The sequence below is a fragment of the Rutilus rutilus genome (assembly GCF_951802725.1).
Source record: "Rutilus rutilus genome assembly, chromosome: 21".
In the NCBI taxonomy this organism is placed as follows: Eukaryota; Metazoa; Chordata; class Actinopteri; order Cypriniformes; family Leuciscidae; genus Rutilus; species Rutilus rutilus.
Window position 1 is genome coordinate 1,297,541 of NC_140226.1, and position 21,229 is coordinate 1,318,769.

At 42.7% G+C, this 21,229-nt stretch overlaps 1 protein-coding gene across 1 annotated transcript in view; it reads right to left on the minus strand.

The window, feature by feature from the left end:
• The window catches only part of LOC311281025 (putative nuclease HARBI1), a gene marked incomplete at its 3' end in the record, with an annotated part of 34,849 nt that continues 13,620 nt past the window's right edge, over window positions 1-21,229 (minus strand). Inside the window, exon 2 of the mRNA XM_084393654.1 lies at window positions 1-658. Coding sequence (XP_084249780.1) covers window positions 1-658 — 658 coding nt within the window. The remainder of the gene's footprint in view (window positions 659-21,229) is intronic.

Consider the following 21,229-nt stretch of genomic DNA (forward strand, 5'->3'; position numbering starts at 1 on the left):
TCAGCATCCCAAAAGCTCTCTCCACGATGTTGCGGGCACTGAGTGCTTGCTGTTGAAGCGAGCCTGCACAGGGTTCTGTACAGGCTCTCTGTATGGTGTGATGAGGCAGATGGGTGCACTCAGGCAAGAATAGCCTCCATCTCCGAGGATGCATTTGCCTGGAGGTGGATAAAGGCCTTCAGCATACACAGGGCTGTCCCTCAGCACCCTGGCATCGTGCACAGACCCAGGATATCCCACAAAGACATCTAGGAATTTCCCCCGGTGATCAGTGATGGCCTGGAGTTGGATGGAGTGAAACAGCTTCCGGTTGAAATAACAGTGGGAGTTATTTGCTGGCGGATTAATACGGATATGACAGCCGTCTATCACACCAACTGCTCTGCTGAAAGCTGGTGATCCAGACAGCTGTGCAAATCCTGCTCCCACTGCCTCCAGGTCATCACCGGTTGGAAAGCAAAACACCCTCCTCAAAATTCCTATGATGGCCTTGCTTACTCTGTGCACAATGTCATGCACAGAGGTCTTGGGGATATCAAAGGTCTGCGACACCACCCTGTAAGATGCTGCATGAGCCAGCCAGTGCAGGAACACAAGCACCTCGATGTCCCTTTCCCATCCATGGTCAGATTCCAGTCTGACTGCACCAATCAGGGACCTGATGGACGGAAGAGACAGGCGAAGGTGTTAGAACAAAAAGCTTAAATAAAGCGATGTTTCATGTAGTATTGACTCGTATGTATTTATTTATTGTGATTATTTATTTTATTCATTTACTTATTTTTATTCATGTTTCATATTGTTTTCAGTAAATAAAACAATTAATTTCATGCATTAATCATTGCTTGAATAAAAATGTATTATTCACATCAGCTGCATTTGTCTAGTGTGTATTCATGCATAGCTATGTCATATGACAATACAACAGTTTGCTTGTTTTACCAAAATAGATCATTTTCATTAAGAAAATGGGTAACACTTTACAATGAGGTACATTAGTTAACATTAGTTAACTACATTAGTTAACGTTAACTACATTAGTTAACATTAACAAAGATGAATGAATGCTGTATAAGTGCAGTTCACTATTAGTTAATGTTAATTTCAACATTTACTAATAATTTATTAAAATCTTGTTAACATGAGTTAATGCACTCTGAACTAACATGAACAAACAATGAACAGCTTTATATTAACTAACATTAACAAATATTCATAAATACTTTAACAAATGTATTGCTATTTGTTCGTTAATGTTAGTTAATACATTAACTAATGTCTAATAAATTAACCTTATTGTAAAGTGTTACCAGAAAATGTTATATAAATAAGTGTTGGTCAGGATTTGTCATTAGTATTGTGCATAAGTGTTGGGGTGGGCTAGTAATGCAATTCATTCTGGGGTAGTCTTCATTTTTTAAGTAGTAAACCTTGCCTTGTTTGAATATAAAATCATCAACCTTCTCCAAAGGCGAGATCTTCGAGTTGCTGCCCGATGTCTCCTTTGTGCACAAATTATTCTTCTAACTATTGATGACATGCCAACCATTTCAGACGCTGAACCGTTCTGGACTGGTTAGGTGGTACTGATGCAATCAGATGTCGGTGGTGCACACCTGTCGCTCATAACTTTTAAATTGTTGCGCTTGTGATAACGTCATAGGTCACATGATAACGTCAACATGGCAGATGACGTCCGAACCGCATTCAGGCCACGTCCACACGAAGCCGGTGCGTTCCCGATCCGATTTTTTTTTTTTCTCGTTCTAAAAAAAATTTCCGTAAACACGGCGTCGTCTCAAGAAATATCTTTGTACACACGAAACCACTGAAACCGACTGAAAACGGTGTAGTATATATGCCAGACCAGTATGGGGCGCTGTAATTCTGCCACAGAGATACACTATACACGGAGAAGAAGACTTTGAGCATGCGCATAACCTTGCGCGCTGTATATGAACCAAGAAGAAGAAGACAAAGATTATCGCTTTTTGCTCACCACAGTTGCAGAGAAGCAATAGATTTTGCTGTAATAAAGCTAGTAGGCTTAGTAGCTTCTGCAGCACGAATACAATCATATAAGTCCGCCTTTATTGTTGTTGCTGTTACTCGTGACTCAGACGACACGTGATGTGATGACATCAGCGTTTCACAAAATATACGGATTGGCTGTACACACGAAACCGCAAGGGTGTCGTTTTCAGATTTATCCACTTTGGGACCCGGTTTCAAAAAATAGCGGAAACGCCGGATCCGTGTGGACGAAGCGCCAATACGATAAAAAATGTATACGTATACAGCGAAACGCGTCTCCGTGTGGACGGGCCCTCATAGTCAACGAGATTTGGCTATTAAGTACCTACTCTTTTAGCTCTCGTTAAGTAAGTACTTATTGAAAAGAAGTACCTACTCGTTGAGTATGCGGTTTCGAACGCAGCCAGTCTCTTCCTGGTAAATGGAGTTTATGATCACCTTGTTGAAAGAGGGTGGAGTTTATGAGGGTGGAGTTTCTTTGGTTAAAAGAAAACTGCAAAAACAAGTGTGTGTGTGTGTGTGTGTGTGTGTGTGTTCACTACTCACTGCTCCTAAATGTGTGTGCAATAATTCTGAGTATGGGTTCAGGAAGTTAAATTTGAACAAAATTTGCACTGAAACTTTCTCAGGTATAATGGTATAAAACCTTGAACCAAACACTAAAGAACAATGAAAAAACCTCAAATACTGACAATAAAAATACTCAGACACTTTATTCGTGTTTTTTTATTGTTCTTCATTTGTACATAGTTTATTTAAGTATCCAATGACTTATCTGAGTTTTGTTTGTTTAATAAATCCTTTTGTTATTTAATCCATTTTGTAACTCTTCATCATCATCATTGGACTAAAACGTTACATGTCAGTTCACAGCTGCTCTTGTTTCACTGTTTTTACAGTTATGCTGTGTTTTATTGTAGTTGTAATTGTAGTTGATTTACAGTACTACAGTACAGTACATTTTACAGCAATTTTTTACAATGTGTTATCATATTTTTATGTGGATACAAGTACATAAATAGTTTGTGGTGGTCAACAATCAAGTGCTTTCAAATAAAGCATCATGCTGTAAGTGAGACAAGGCAAAGAGAAAACATTCATTATTTGAAGTAAAAACAACAACAAAACCCTCCAGTTTTTGTCCTGGAGGAACAATGTCAGCAAACAACAGTGGGAGATTTTTTAAGTGAAACCAATGCCATTAACAGCACTCACCGAAATAACCTTTGTGGGACAGTTTTTACGCTATAAAAATCCATAATCAAAGTAATACATCCTAGAAAGCAAATCCTGTTCTGATATAAAGTTTTGTGTGAAGAGTGATGAGTTATTGCAAACATGAAACTGAGACGACTTACGCCACTGAACAGGACAAAGCAAATGAAGCTTCACCTCCTCATAAGAGGAAAAAGGAGTGGGACAGAAAGAGTGAAGCACGACCACCTGAGAGCGGAATGACGTGACAAAACGCTGGGGACATAACCAGGTCTGAGTCACAGAAACACCTGAGTCACAGAAACACTCATAGGAGCCTGCAGATCCCCCACACGCTTGAGAGAGGCCAATGCTAACAAAAGTGCCACCTTGAGAGTGAGAATCCGGTCTGGAGCTGACTCCAAGGGTTCAAAGGGAGGCTCCAATGGTCCCTCCAAACAACCGATAAATCCCAGGTGGGGACACTAATAGGACGTGCAAGCCTCAAGCGTATAGGAATCTTCCAAGGGGACCCCTCCACCAGGGAGCTCAGCTCCTAAAAACCATGTCTGGGACATTCAGAATAGGGCTAACCAGAAGGGGGTGGATTCCACACTCCCTCACTCTGCAAAGGACAGCAGGGATTAGCTTGACCGGAGGGAATGCATACAGTCTCAAATCCGGCCACAGATGAGCGAAGGCATCTATCCTCAGAGGTGTCAGATGAGACAGGGAGAACCAGAGGGGGCACTGTGTCGAGCCCTGCGACACAAAGAGGTCCACTACCTCGCTGAACAGGCTCCAAATTTGAGCCACTGTTTGGCGGTGCAACATCCACTTCCCCGACCTGAGCTTCTGTCTCAACAGGAGGTCCGCTGCAACGTTCAAGTCTCCTGGAACGTGAACTGCTCTCAGTGAAAGAAACCTGTCTTGAGCCCAAAAGAGGAGGTGGACATGCCTGTCCAGGGTGCGCGACCGCGAGCCTGCCTGGCGATTTACATGGGACACCACTGACAATGACATGACAACACATTAGGCCAGGGAGGAAGCGATCCAGGGCCAGAGAGACGGCTTGCAACTCTCTGCAATTTATGTGCCAGAGAGAGGCTCGCCCGTCCAAACACCATAAGCCGGTTTGCCCTCGAAGATCACACCCCAACCAGTCAAAGAGACATCAGTCCTGACAACCTGACGATGGCAGACAACGCCCATCTTGACCCCTTGAAGCAAAAAGGGGGTGTCTTTCCACCACCAAAGAGCACGAAGGCAAGTGCTCGACACTCTTAATAGGTGGAAGGCAGACCAAGCAGGGCGGATGCCCCTGAGTTTCATCCACCACTGGAATGGTCTCAAATGAAGGAGACCCAAAGGCAGGAGGAGAGACTGCTGCCATGAGCCCCAGAAGCCTGTGACATACGCACACCACAACATGATGGCCAAGCCTGAAACGGGCCAAGCCAGATGAGTCTCCTTCCATTGGTGAAAGAGCTCGAGCGAGAAGATGTATTGAGTGGAGATAGCCTGGAGCGTCTCCGTCCTTCAACATAGGAAGATGGTTTTGGCAGGCTGACTCTGTATCCCCAAGCATGCATGGTGGTGGGTATAACAGATTTTGATCTGGAGAACATCTCAAGGGGAAACAGATATGCTTCAGCGATCTGTCCCTCCCTTCTGAGATAGGGGAAGCTCTCCGTTTCCTGACCCGTGGATCAGGAATGCCCCTGCGAAGCTGAAGCAGTGGGTTTAGCTGGCTGCCTCAGGTCAACGCGTCTACGTGGGCGCTGGCGGGGCATCGGACCGCCACAAGCTCCCCAGGCCGCATGAGGCGGCTGATGTCTCGGCTCGTCACTCCTTCTAGAGGCCTCTTTCCTGTGCGTGAAGCAGTCCATGGGGCAGAAGTGGGAGGTTCACAAGCCCTCCTAGGCATAAACTGCTTAAGTGCAGCCGATTGCGTCTTAGCATTTCAGAATTTGTTGACCACTGAGTTGATTGCCTCTCCAAACAAACCTGACTGGGAGATAGGGGTGTCCAGTAGAAAGACCTTCTCTGTTTCACGGATTTTGGTGAGATTTAGCCATAGGTGGCACTCAACAGCCACCAAACCCGCCATGGTGAGCCCAACCATGCGTGCAGTGTGCTTAATTGCAACCGGAAGCGGTTCTACATAGCTTAGAAGGAAGAAGAGGGAGGGACTTCCAGGAAGGAGCGGAGGAAGGCGAAAGGTGAGTGGCCAACGTGTCCTCAATCACTGGGATGAACGTTTAGCCTTGCTCCACAGAACCAACCAGGTTGGTGAAGTCAGCGGCCGCCGCATTAGTTTCACAGTGAAGATCGCTGAAAAATGGCAGCTTTTTTTTTCTAATGGGTCGCGAAGTGGATTGGCCACTCAGAAAACGCTCATCAAGCTTGGAGGACTGAGAATCGCGAGGCTCGTCAGCTTCTCAGTAGCACGCTCAAGCTCAAACGGGGCGCTCAAGCTTCTGTGCGACCCGTGAGCAGCGTGAATGCTGAACGCTTGATTGTTGTTTTCTATGTGTGTCTCTACGTCGGCGTGCACTCTTTAAACCTATAGCCCTTTTAAACTTTTTAAACCCTTTTTTTGTTCATCCGGAGCCATGAACTGTGTCTATCTGACATTTTTTAGCACAATTCTTAATTGTTTTACCTGGGGAAGTGATGACGGCAGCGGGGCTGGTCACAGGATTATCTACTCTCGAGAGCTACTGCTCGAACTCCATTTGCACCTGCGGCTAGTGACAATAGTCCATATCTGGTTTGCAGCAAAGATGGTGCGGCAACAGAGGATATATATATAAAGTTCCAAAAAATCACCGGAGGAAGAGAGGAAGAAGAGGGGGTGTCCAACGCCGACTAAGGAGATGTGGGTTGGCTGATAGACGCCGGCTCCCTCCGCTCCCCACCATTCTTCTCTCCAATGTACAGTCCATTCGGAATAAAGTTGATGAACTGGAGGCTTACGTTAGGTGTAAGCGTGACTTTAGAGACACATGCCTGCTGGCTTTCACTGAGACATGGCTGGGAGAGGCGGACAGGAATGAGGACCTATGCATTAGCGGCTTCGGGTGCCCTGTGTGTATGGACAGGTCACCTGTAATAACAAACAAATCCACCGGGGGAGGAGTCTGCTTCTACATCAATGAGAGGTATTGTAACACCATCATTGTTCGGGAGGAAATTTGTACTCCTGACCTCGAGCTACTATCTATCTCTCTTTGCCCTTTTTATCTTCCAAGGGAGTTTCCCCAGCTTTTCTTTACCCTGGTGTATATACATCCGCGTGCAAACGCTTCCTTAGCTGCTCACTTAATTGCGGAAGTGACCAACAGACTCGATGCTCTCTCACCTGATGCTCCAAAATTTGTTATGGGAGACTTTAACCATTGCCAGTGAAAGATTTTGTATTTTCAGTCATCAGAATCATCTACATTGTGACTTAGATTTAATCAACTGAAAACAGTGTCTGTAAAGGTGTGAACCAAATGGCCCACAGTCATATGGCCCATACAGACAAATGGCCCATAGAAACTGATGGGTGTGAAACCACATTGCTCAAGGTAGATTGTAGTATAGATCGATCTCCTGTGGGAGGTCCTAACAGTTTTCCTTTGTTTGTAGCCCTTTTGTCTTCATGTATAAAGTTCTGTCTCAGACACAGAACGTTGGGTTAAGATTGTTGAAGGGCGACATGCTAACATCGCTGCTGAAGGACTGCTACACTACAATCCTTCAACAAATTCTTCTCCCCACAAGAACTCTGGTCAAGCTTACTTATTTTATGTATTGGAGAAATCTAATACATTGGCGAGCCACCGAAACCACTGCCTGGCCAAATACACCAAAATCTAACACCAGATGCATAGGACACTGAAAACATATGAGCAGTATATCAGCTGTGCAACAACTATGAATATAGTCGAGTCCCAAAATAGATAAATAGCCCTGTATAAGATGCAGTAGGCATTTTTGAGGAAAAGTACTTCAAGTGTTGTTTCTATATGATTTTTAGGTGCTGAATCCATTTATGCCGTATAACAAGTTGTAAACATCACTGTTTTGGCATAAACAATAAAAACAAAATGGCTGCCAAAAAAAACAAAAAAACAACAAAACGTTTTAATGCATTTATTGCAGTTTAAACATTAAACATTATAACTAAACTATGCATTCTCAGAATATTTAAACATGTAAACAATGAAAAAACAACATTAACATGAAAGGGACTGTTTTTAATGGCTGCTGGAATTATGCCAAGGTACCAAGGTACACTGGGAAGCATATATCAGTGGAAATATGCAATTATGCCCAGCCCGAAGGGGGGGAACTTGGAATACACATGACCCCAGGGGGCTGCATATTGAGAATCACTGGGGTGTCCAGCCGCAGGTGGAATATTTCAAACCCAGGGGTGGCAAGGTGGCTTGCCGAGGGAAAGACACATGCTCAGAGAGGCTTACAGTGGACTACATACGTGGGGGTCGCCCAGAGGCCGTGTTAGGTGTCGCCCAGCTTGCAGCTCTGCAGATGTCTGTTAGCGAGGCGCCATGCACTAGAGCCCAAGAGGATGCCACACTCCGGACGGAGTGGGCCGTCACACCAAGGGGGCATGGTCGACCTTGCTGCTGGTAAGCCAAAGCAATGGCGTCCACTATCCAGTGAGACAACCTTTGCTTGGAGAGAGCCTTTCTTTTCAGCTTCCCACCATGACAGACAAAGAGCTGGTCTGAAGTCCTGAAACACTGCGTTCTGTCTACGTAAGCATGGAGGGTGCGTACTGGACAGAGCAGTGCCAAGGCTGGGTCTGCCTCCTCCGAGGGCAGCGCTTGCAGGTTCACCACCTGGTCTCGAAAGGATGTGGTGGGAACCTTGGGCACATATCCAGGCTGGGGTCTCAGGATCATGTAAGAGTTAGCCGGTCCAAATTCCAGGCACGCTTCGTCAACCGAAAATGCCTGCAGGTCCCCTACCCTCTTGATGGAGGCCAATGCAACCAGGAGCACTGTCTTCATTGACAGGAACTTAAGCTCCACTGATTGCAGAGGCTCAAAGGGAGCACTCTGCAGAGCAGTTAAAACCACTGAGAGGTCCCAAGAGGGAACGAGAGGAGGGCGAGGAGGATTCAGTCTCCTCCCTCCCCTCAGGAAACTGATGATCAGGTCGTGCTTTCCAATGGACTTACCATCAACTGCATCATGATGTGTGGCAATGGCGGCACCATACACTTTCAGGGTGGAGGGAGATAGCCTTCGCTCCAACCCTTCTTGCAGGAAGGAAAGCACGACACTGATCGGGCCTTTCGTGGGTTCTTGAAGTTTAGAAGAACACCAGTTGACGAAGAGGTTCCACTTCAACGCATAGGCATGTCTCGTGGACGATGCTCTACGGAAGTGATGGTAGCCACCACCGCTGGTGGTAGGGTACTCAAACCTGCCTCGTCCCGTCCAGGAACCACACATGGAGATTTCAAAGATCAGGACGAGGGTGCCATTGGGTGCCCCGTCCCTGAGAAAGCAGGTTCTTTCTCAGAGGAATTGGCCAGGGAGGTGCTGTCGCGAGGAGTACTAGTTCTTGGAACCAGGTGCGGTTGTGCCAATACAGGGCAACCAAAATTACCTGTTCCTCGTCCTCCCTGATCTTGCACAAAGTCTGCGCAAGAAGGCTCACTGGGGGAAAGGCATACTTGCAGAGGCCCCGCGGCCAGCTGTGCACCAGTCCATCCGTGCCGAGCGTGCCCTTGGTCAGAGAATAAAACAGGTCGCAGTGGGACGAGTCGTGGGAGGCAAACAGATCTACCTGTGCGTCCCCGAACTGATCCCAAATCAGCTGAACCGACTGGGGATGGAGTCTCCATTCTCCAGCGAGAGGCCAAAACCGAGACAGATCGGCTGCACGGTTCAGGTCTCCCGGGATATAAATGGCTCGAAGCGACCTCAGATGCTTCTGACTCCATATGAGGAGGTGGCGGGCGAGTTGCGACATACGACGGGAGCGCAGACCACCTTGTCGGTTGATGTACGCTACTGTGGCGGTATTGTCTGATCGTACTAATACGTGCTGACCCCTGAGCAACGCACAACGCCCCAGCCCATTGTGGAGGCATCTGTTGATATAACAACATGCCAGGAAACTCGTTCTATGGGCACTCCAGCCCATAGAAAACTGAGGTTCATCCACGGGGTGAAGGTCTGATGGCAGGTCGAAGTCACTGGGACTCGGAGCGTGCCGTGTTGCCATGCCCACCTCGGGACTTGATCGCGAAGCAGTCTCATATGAAGCAAACCGAGCGACGTTACTGCGGCTGCGGATGCCATATGCCCCAGGAGCCTCTGAAATAGTTTCAGTGGAACCGCACTCTTGCCCTCGAACTGACGAAGGCAAGTTAGCAGTGACTGCGCGCGCTTGCTCGTAAGCTGCGCGCACATGGCGACCGAGTCGATTTCCATACCGAGAAAAGAGATCCTCTGCACGGAGCAGAGTTTGCTCTTCTCCCAGTTGACCCGGAGGCCCAGACAAGCTAGGTGCCGGAGCACTAGGTCCCTGTGTTCGCAAACCTTGTCTCGAGAGTGAGCTAGGATCAGCCAGTCGTCGAGAGGAACAAGGGCTGCCTCGACAACCTTCGTGAAGACGCGAGGAGACAGGGCTAGCCCGAAAGGGGGAACCGCGTACTGGTATGCCTGCCCCTCGAATTATATATATATATATATATATATATATATATATATATATATATACTGGTATGCCTCATTTGCATATGTAAACATGACATTTCAGAAAACTTGTAATACAAAAAATGTCTGTCTCTATGTAAGTGAAAAACTGGAAAGGTTTTATGGTGATATCTATAACTTTAAAATTTTACCCTATCCACCTGTAGTGTTTCGGCTGTGAATAATGCACCTATTGTTTCAAGAACAATTACAAGAAAATGGGACCCTTATTTCAATGTTATACGGTGGATCCTTATTCAGGAGACATTGAACTTTCTAAAAATGTGGTATAACAACTTTTCCTCAAAAATGCCTACAGGGTTACACAATCTTGAAGATTCGGACCTGACTAATAATACTACCATTGACTTGTGCCTCGGCTCAGTATTTATTCCCTAAAAACAAACCATGGGTCACTAAAGAACTAAAAAGTGTTCTGAATAAAAAAAAAAACGCATTTTTTATACAGGGAGTAGCCAGGAAAAGAAAAAAATTCAATAGAGAAGTAAATTATATTATATTATAAAAAAATATATATTTCTTGTTTGGGAGAATCTTTAATTTCTCAAAATGATGTCACCATCAGTCAAGAGTGTGTCAGGGATCATCTGAATACGGTCAATATAAGGAAGGCCCCTGGACCTGATCTTGTCTGTGGGCGGACACTGCACTATTGTGCCGATCAGCTGAGCAGTGTCCTCCAGCACATCTTTCAGATGTCACTGGAGAGCAGTGTGGTTCCCACTCTTTGGAAATCCTCCAAAGTGATCCCAGTTCCTAAAAAGATTAGCAAACCAGGGCAACTAAACGATTTTAGGCCCGTCGCTCTAACATCACTAATTATGAAGGTATTTGAAAAAATCTTTAAAAACTTGGTGCTATCATCTTTAGAGGGTAGACTGGACCCCCTGCAATTTGCTTATCGAGCGGGGAGGGGAGTAGAGGATGCAAAGCTTTTTATCTTGAATAGTGTATATATATATAAGCATTTAGACAAACCAAAATTTGGCCAGGCTTCTGTTTGCAGACTTTTCTTCAGCTTTTAATACAGTGCAACCATATATTTTAATAGACAAGCTGCTGTGTGATTTTGACTTGCCTCACCAACTTGTTTTTGGATGTTAGATTTTTTAACTGTTAGAGAGCAGAGGGTATTTGTAAATGGCCATTTATCAGATCCCTTATTGCTCTCTACAGGATTACCTCAAGGGTGTGTCCTTTCACCCCTTTTTTTTATTATGTACACAAATGGCTGCAGAAGCGCACAGGAGAACAGTTATTTGGTGAAATTTTCTGATGACACTGCGTTGTTGTCACTACTCCAAGGTCCAGTATCTGACCATGGGAATGCTCTGACTGATTTTATCTCATGTAGTGATAACCATTGCCTTGATCTTAATGTATCTAAAACCAAAGAATTAATTATTGACTTTGGGCGAAATAGAGATACTGCTTCTGAGAGCATCATACATAATGTAATGGTGGAAATTGTCTCATATAAATATTTGGGCACTGTTTTTGATGACCATCTTAAGATTGATGTAAACAGCGCTGCCATCGTGAAGCAGGGGCAACAGAGAATTTACCTTCTCCGCAAACTAAATTCTTTCTCTGTCACTCCGGTCATCCTGTGTAGATTTTACCAGTCTTTTATTGAGAGTCTTTTAAGTTTTTCTTCTATTTGCTGGTTCCACAACTTGACAGTTAAAGACAGGAATAGCCTGAACAACATAGTAAAAATTTGTTCAAAAATTATCGGTGTGAAACAGAGAGACCTTAATGTCTTCTGTAACCAACAAATAGTTCGGAAGGCAGTGAGTATCCTTGCCTCTCTGGGACATGGTATGGCAGGTGAATTTTCTCTGTTGCCTTCTGGGCGTCGTTATGCGCTTCCTGTGTGTAAGACGAACCGCCATTCCAAATCTTTTATTCCTTCTGCGATCAAACTTTTTAACTCTGTGTAGGGCTCCTTGTTTTTTTTTTTTTTTTTAAAGAGGGAAGGAAGAGGAAAGGAAGGGAAAAAAGTGCACATATTGTTTGTCGGTTGTATGTTGCGAATAATGTGTGTGATTTGTGTTATGTAATGTTGTATACATGCTGCTCTTAATTAATTGCCCCTTGTGGGATCAATAAAGTTGATTGAATAAAAAAAAAAAAAAAAAAAAAAAGAGTTAACTCATCCACAAGCTCAGTGTAGGCCGCTGGGAGAGAGAGCGTCGCGCCCAGAAATCCTCAGAATCAGACGCCGCGGTGGGTAAAATATCCCCATACCGTGCGGGTCGTCGCTTGCATATACAACCTGGTTTGTGCTTTCTCAGAACGAGAAAGTTCCACAGAATGCAGTCGCTGAAGCACTAAGAGGAAAATACGACAGAAGAATGCTAACTAGCACGGACAAGATAAAACCACTTTTTTACAATAATCAAAGGTACTGTGTTGATTCAATAAAATATCCATATATCACATATTTTTAAATATTACATATTTCATTGATGCCTATTTGTCATGTATAATATACCGACCAATCGTCATCTGGCACAACTAGTTTAAATTTCATTGGACAATGTGAAGTGGAGCAGTAATTTTCAGGTCATTCATAAATCTGTTGAAAATTACATGAACAGACAGATTTACATTTATGAAGGGATCTGAAACTGAATCTGAAACAATGAATGTTAATTGACTACAAAGCACTGCACAAAACCAGCACCAAAAGTCGCATTAATGGTGAGTAGTATTAAAAACTCAGAACTTCACAAAAATTGATGAGCATATGTGTCATAACATGGTGAAGAAGCATGCAGAGTTGCATGGAGATCGGACAATATGTGGCACTATAACTGGCAAAAGGCGTTCATTCTTATTCATTCCAATGTCGAATTTTGTCCAAAACCTACTTTTGCAAACTAGTCCCTGGTTTTTCGCCCGATCGGAAGCAAACCAGTCTAGGACAATTATCTGGACTCTCTAGATCAGGGGTGTCCAAACTCAGTCCTGGAGGGCCACTGTCTTGCAGAGTTTAGCTCCAACCCCTTGTTCATCTTGTTCAGGTGTGTTTAATTGGGGTTGGAGCTAAACTCTGCAAGACAGTGGCCCTCCAGGACTGAGTTTGGACACCCCTGCTCTAGATCAATAATTATCGGAAAAAAAGTTGAACTTTTACATTTGGGTGGCTGTAACAGTGTCATTTAGAAAAGGGGCATGACAAAATACACTCAAAAGCCTATAAATCCTAAAGGCAAACTCAGAACTTCACTCGAAAAAGTGAGACTCGAAAATTCTGTCCACAGATTGCAAGCAGTGGGGGATGAGAACAACGAACGAGTGCTTTTCATATTAAATGATCAACTTAGGGAACGGCGTTTAATTGTCAATCTTCTCGGAGTTATGAGCAGTGACTTACATGGAAGATAGGGAACATCTGTGTATGTTATTTTGTATTCATTTCAACATGTTCTATTAGATTTGTATTCTGTATGCTACGTGAATGTAGTAGCATTCCCTTACTTGTATTGTTATAATTTTTAGATTGGATTTTTAATTGGATTTTATCGTCATAATTTGATTTCTCAGGGTTTTTTGATATTTTATCATTTCAAGTCAATAGTGGTTTGTTCTAAATTAAAATTAAAATGGACGTTGGCAAAAAAAAATCCACAGCCAACGCACAATGCTGTCTTCCAGACCAAAATCTTCCAGATACTCTACAACAAATGTTTGATATGCAAATGGATGGTACTCCTGGTTTGTGTGATGGGTTACAACAAATGATAAATATGTTTTCGGAATTTGTTCCAGCATCTTTTAATATAGAACCGCCGTCACAGTCTTGTAATTTAGAGCAATTAGAAATAGCTATTGAGAAATTCCCCAATATTAATCTATGTGATCGGCTACAAGAGCTATTAAATGAATGCGATATACAAATTGTACAAGATGGTTATGCATTAAATGAACATGAAACAGCATCTAGCGATGCATTTCCCCCCGCAGGTAATGTCGAAATTGATCGCCCGTCGTCTATCAATGCTATCCCCCAGGTAATCCCGCCACTGAGCCCCCGACAGGTAGCAACGCCCCTGCCAGTACAGGTAATGTCGGTACTGATAGGCCATTGCCTTGTAGTAGCACTGATAGGTCGACGACTAGCAACACTCGTAACCCTTCGGGCACAACGATGTTAAGTGGCGGACCTATTGAATCACTGATTTGTGAGGGTGGGGATGTAAACGGTTATCATATTTTACCTCGAACTCATTTCAATAGTATCGAATTGCGTAGAAGTATGAATCTGAGGGATATTAACTCTACAGATCTGGCTGCTTATAACATCTTACACGATGCTCTTAGCAACATTGTATCGTATTCTAGAGATCTTGGCGGTGATTCTAGCGTCATCAATTTGGCATTGACTGCCCCTAGTCTGCAATACCCAGTCAGTGTCTGAAAATTTTACAGAGCGACTGTTACGTCCTGTATGGTTTGGGAGGGTTGTTTTGTTTTCTCTCTCTCTTTTCGCTATTCTTTCTCACAGGACCAGTGATTGGATGGTGTTCCTGTCACTCATCGAGTTCACCCGACAGCCCGAGAACCAATCAGAGACTGGTGGGTGCGTATAAAGACCCGGAAATGACGCCAGCGCGGGAGAGTGGCTTCGTTTCTCCTTAGTTTTGCTCTCTTGTGGTTATTTGCTCTTGCTTGTTATTGCTTAGTTTTGGTGTGTTAAAGTTTACTCTGTTGAGCTTTTACTGCGTTTATGCTGTGATCTGACTCTTGATTTTCTTTGAGTTTGTTAAGTCTTTCATCGATGCATAGCGATGGGACCAGGTTAGTACATCACGTGATGTACATTTCACAACACGCAGAGTAAAAACTATTTAGCACACTAGTTTATGAGCGGGTGCCAACCTATGTATTTATGTTTATTAGGTAGTGTAGTTAGTGGCGTTTTACGCTGAAGATTATTTTTCCGTTTCTTTACTTGAGTTTAGTGTTTGTCCTGGGGTTTAGTTAACGTGTTTGTTTTCTTTTTTTTTTTTCTTTAGCACCGCTCTTGTCCCTCGCAAATATATTTGATTCACGGTTTGTGTTATTGGGTGTTTTGTTATATCAAACTATATTACCTACTAAAAGCAAGTACAAATCCAGTTTGGTCTCTGCCTGTTTCTTAATTCATCACATTATATCTCCTCAATAGAGTGCAAGTATATTTCTTTAAACAACTTTCTATTCAATTATTTCTATTTTTATTTTGTCTATGTTACGTTCTATAACCTCTAGATGCCAAGTATATTATGTGGACGTAACAGCGACAATCAGATTTTGTCGGATGAATCTATCGAGATCGAAGCAAGTGTAGCTATGAACAGGAGCGGAGGTGGTCGTCGTCGTAAACTTACGGATTTGGCGTTGAATCGCCAAATCGGTGATAAAAAAAAAAAGATGAGTTTATTTTGCCCCAACAATATTTCAAATAAATTATGCCTATCTATTTGCTTGGCACGTTTTCTTGACCCCCAATTGCCAGAGAACATGCTAGAAAGACGGATGGCCGTCATCAACCAAAACGCTGGCTTCGCAATCAACCGCGAAATAGGACTCGGTGACTTAGAGGTGTTTGAACGACTACTTGACATAAAATAGTTGTTTTTTTACAGAACTGCAGGTGGCGTGCTAGAAACGTACAAAAATCACAATGATCCTCATCCAACGATATGTCTCTATTTGCACGATGCCCATTACTACATGATAACCAATCTTACAGCGTTCATAGGAACAGCCTTTGTATGCAAATTCTGTTATGGCGGTTATGAAAATCACAGGAATCATCAATGCGCACACGTATGTAATGTATGCCACGACGCTGAATGTTACAAAGTACCTAAAAGAACCGTGCATTGCCCCGAATGTCTGCATTTCTGTAAATCGAGCTACTGCTACGACATGCATAAAAAAATCCCTGCCGGACGCGTCAGACCGCCATGCGATGTGGTCAAATATTGCAAATTATGTAACAGACGATACAACGTCATAGGGTATTCCAAAGGAGAACGTCACAAATGTGCAGCAGTCCGATGTATCTATTGCGGCGCCGATCTACATGATATGGGTTTACACAACTGTTTTATAGCCCGCCTACCCCCCAAGGAACCTACCGAGAATTATATTTTCTACGATTTTGAAACTCGTTATGAAAATGGACGACACATAGTAAACTTTGTATGCGCAATCACCTTTGAAGGCGAGAAATTTACTGTGGAAGGCACCGAAGGCACCGAATGCATCGCTGCGCTATTCAATTACTTCAGACAACCCCGATACGCAGGCTACTGTTTCATAGCCCATTACGCGTCAAGATTCGACTCATTTCTCATTCTTGAGTATTTTTGCAAAGCCGGGCTTAACCTGTTAACCTCTGGGGACCAAGCTGTTTTTGGGGTCGTTGAGATGTTCTGACATGCTCTGACATTTGTGCTTTTTTCAGTTATTTATAAACATGTTAATGGCAAAGGTGTAAATTCACTCTATATAGCACAAACAGGGCTACCATAATATGCGAGCAACGTGTATGTAGATGTTTGTATTTTTAAGAGAATAATGTTTATGCGTGGTTATTGGAAAAAAATAAAATGAAAGTTGCTGATTTAAGAACACAAAACACATATTAACCCCCTGAGGTCGGCGGTATCGCCGGCGATACCAGCTCGCTTTTTTTTTATCAGTGTAAAAGAAACTCATAAATACTCTGTTGACTTTGATTTTCCATAGGAGTTTCATACATCAATCGATTCTGTTAAATGTGTATTATTTTTCTGTATACTCACAATAAAAACAAAGTGTTGTGCTTTTCGCCAAATTAAGAAAAATAATCACGGAGCGAGTTCTGCCTTCTCTCTGTCCGTGTAGTCCATTCTGAAACGCGTCCGAAAATGAATCATAACTCAGCGAATACTTCTCACACAGGCACGTGATATATGTCTTTATGAAGCCTGAAATCTCTTCTTTTAAATGAAGTAATTAATAAAAAAAACAAATGTTTTCAACTCATGTAATCCGTTTGAAAGCAAGGAGAGGTACCGTTTTTTCCTTCTGCCTAATTATCTCTATAATGAACTGAGGCCGCCCCGCCCCCGGCGCTATTGACATGGTAAATAGTTTAGGTAATCTATGCTTCGCACCCGCCCCCCGATCAATGCCTTGAAAACACGAAGTTTCATCAGATCAGATTCACTGATAGTTCATCGCGTTTAGAGAGGATGGCGCGTTTCTCCGGGAAAGACGCTCTTCAGATGATTCTGGACAGCGAGGAATAACTCACCTTGGCTTTTCCTCAGAGGAAGATTGTAACTCAGACGAACGGCAGCATGTTCAAGAGCGAATTGATCACGCCGAGTAAACACCGAGTTTTCACGTGAGTAAATACGTGAACTCAAGTGGTCTAGTGGTAGAACATTTGCCTAGTGTCTCAGAGGTTCTGAGTTCGAATCTGCACTCATATAGTTTTTTTTTTTTTTTGTCAAATCAGATTATGTTTATCAGTGGTTGTATATCAGGCCTCTGCCTGATATACAACCACACATGTTTGTGTGTATTTTGTTTTGTAATTTCACTGGAACGAAAAGAGAGTCTCCACAACGGATTGAAGCGTGCGTCCGAGTGAAGACTGCGCGAGCCTAAAACAAACACAGTATCCGCGTCTGACTCGCGTCTGAATTTATATTCCTTATAATAAAAATGAAAGACCTATGTTACAGACATATGAAAGACAACATTTCGTTGATTAGTTTTGGATAGATTATACATTTTTACTGTAAAATATCTGCCACCTCAAATAAGCTTTTATTTGCCAATTTTTTTGTCAAAAATAATCAAATAATCAATCAAATCCTTAACTTTGAAATATGTATGATAAAATGTATACTTTAGTTTGTACAAAGAAAGATTACACTTGAATTGTTGTTTATTTAAATATTTACAAGGTAGATGTAAACAAACTATTAAAAGGTAAATATAAGCCTTTTCTTTAAATAATTTTTATTGTGTTTTATTAGTGACAAATTTGGGGAGAGGATAAATATTCCAAAACTGAAAATACAGTATGAGAATTAACTGCACAATTACATGTTTTCCTTGGCTATTATAGGCCAAATTGCAAGCACAATATGTGGAAAAATAAAAAAAGAATTGAGATGCTTCCAACTGTTGCTCTTGCATTCTTGTGGCTCAGTGACTCACCTGAATGAATGGCTCATTAAGTATGCGGTCCTCAGGTGTGAACCACTACATATGCATGATCGACGTCGACGCCCACTCGAATATTGCCTTTCCAAACAGAAAGTGCTTTGCAAAATTCAAATCAATGTATTGTGTTATGTGAAGGATTAGGCAGGGTGATTTTCACATAATTTTGAAGAAAAAACACTAGGCGATGACATCCATTAGACAAAAGTCTTATTGGCACATATTTAGTGTGTGTTTTGTGGTCTTATTTCAGAAACTTTAGTTTTTAGTTTTTTCAATAACCACGCATAAACATTATTCTCTCAAAAATGCAGACATGTACATTCTTGTTGCTCACATATTATGGTAGCCCTGTTTGTGCTAAATAGTGTGTAATTTTTTTTTGCCATTACTATGTTTATAAGCAACTGAAAAAAGCACAAATGTCAGGGCATGTCAGAACATCTCAAGGACCCCAAAAACACCTCAGACCCCAGAGGGTTAAATATGTGTCCACAAGACTTTTGACTAATGGATGTTGTCCCTTTGAATTCTAGCTTCAAAATTATGTGAAAATCATCCTGCCTAATTTTTCACATAAAACACTACATTGATTTAAACATTGTAAAACAGTTTTTTTATCAGAACAGGTTTATGCGTGGGAGTGGTAATGGGTCATCAATATTAATGAGATTCAGACCAGGGGTGTGACATAGACGCTCCCCCAAGTGCTATCTGGAATAAAGAATCATTTCAGTAAGCATTCCTATTTAGAAAAAATCATAAAATAATAACTGCTAGGTAGGTGGCAGGTGCACCTGGGGAGAGCTAGCATGTTAGCTTAGCACACCATCAATACACGACTATTTATGAGATTAAAACTATGTTTGTGCTCCAAACTTACTTAATAACGCAAATCGAGTGTTTTAAATAATCTTCTGTGATCTAATTTGGCTTCAGATAAAAAAAAATCTGACAGAAAAATATTATTTTATAGTATTCTGCACGATGATAAAGTCTATATTGATTAGCATTACATTATACATATAATATATTATTATGAAAATACCTGACATGGCTCGAAGAACACAGGTAACTCAAATATCATTGCAATCATGTTTATTGTCTTCAAAACATCTGTATCTGCATGTTACAGCGATCTCTGTTAGCTGTGTGTGTATCAGTGACGTCCTGGAATGTCACATGATTATGGCACTTCTTCATGTGTTCCATATATGGACTATTATTATGCATATAGCGCCCTGGATTGAAAACACATTACATCAGTATCCAGCGCTCATAATGATTACATCGACGCATTTGGGTATAAATTCAATAAATATTATTCCTGTCTATAGAAATCTGATGTAAACCTATGAGAATCTATCAATATTTCTCCAAATCTGCACATTTTTGAGCTAAAAGCCCTGAGGGACGTTGTTTTGTCAAGCACTGTCATGACGACAACACAGAGTTTTTTTTTTATGAATGAAAGCGGCTGACACTCATACGGTTAACAGGTTAAGGTAGACATCATTAATATACAAGGGTGTAAATTAATCTTCATGTTCGACGATGTTTTTGCACAGCGTTATATAGACTCTTATGCATTCATCTCCATGGCGCTGTCTAAGATGCCAGCTGCGCTAAACTTGACCATGACTGAAAAAGATTACTTTCCCCATCTTTTCAACAGGGTAGAAAATACAGCCTATATCGGCCCCTACCCCGACAAAAAGTACTACAATCGCGACAAAATCATAGTCATAGTCATAGTCATAGTCAACTTTATTGTCATTCTACTGTATACATGTATACAGTCGAACGAAATTTCGTTCCGTACAGACCGAGGTGCAACCAGTACAAAAATAAACAACCAATACAAAAATAAACAACAACATCTGATACACACAATACATAACAACAGTAAACAATTTCAATAAAACAATAAAATAGTAAAGTTCAAGCATAGCAGAAAGTCATAAAACCATTAAAGTGACAGTGCATAATGGTACATTTTTTAATCCCCATTTATTTAGGTGACAGTCCACAGTCATTTATGGGCTCTTAGTCCTTCATTGGGGGGAGTGAGGGGTGGGAAGGTGGCAATTTATGGCAATGAGATGATGAATGGCACCCTGGTATTCAGGGCTCTGACAGCTTGAGGAAAAAAACTATTACAGAATCTTGCAGTGCGAGTCCTGATGCTGCATAACCTCCTACCAGATGGTAAAGGGACAAACACACTGTGTGAGGGATGGGAGGGGTCCTTTATAATGGCAGAAGCTCTGCGCACACAGCGTGACTGAAAGATGTCTTGGATGGGTGGTAGGGAGACCCCTATAATCTTTTCAGCTGTCCTCACTATGTGCTGCAGGGACTTTCGTTCGTGTGCTTTACAGTTTCCAAACCACACAGTGATACAGTAGGTCAGGATGTTCTCCACAGTTCCTCTGTAAAAGATGGTGAGGATGGATGGCGGGACCCTGGCTCTCTTCAGTCTCCGCAGAAAGTGCAGTCGTTGTTGTGCCTTCTTCATTACAGTGCTGGTGTTGATGGACCAGGTGAGGTCGTCAGAAATATGCAGACCAAGAAATTTGGTGCTTCTGACTTTCTCCACCTCTGAGCCACTAATGAACAGGGGCAGATGGTCAGCTTGCCTTCTACGGAAGTCAACAACCATCTCCTGTGTTTTATCCACATTAAGAGATAAGTAGTTGTTGTGGCACCAACCTAACAGTAATTCCACCTCCTCTCTGTATCGTGCTTCGTTGTCGCCGCTGATGAGGCCAACTACCGTTGTATCATCGGCAAACTTAATAATAAGGTTGGATTCAAACTTGGTAGTGCAGTCATGGGTGAGTAGCGTGAACAGCAGTGGGCTGAGGACGCAACCTTGAGGGGCACCTGTGCTTAGCATGATGGGACCTGATGTTCTGCTGCCGATGCGCACGGACTGTGCTCTCTCTGTCAGGAAGTCCAGAATCCAGTTGCAGGTGGGGGTGCTAAGGCCCAGTAGTGAGAGTTTCCTTACTAGCTGCTGGGGGATGATGGTA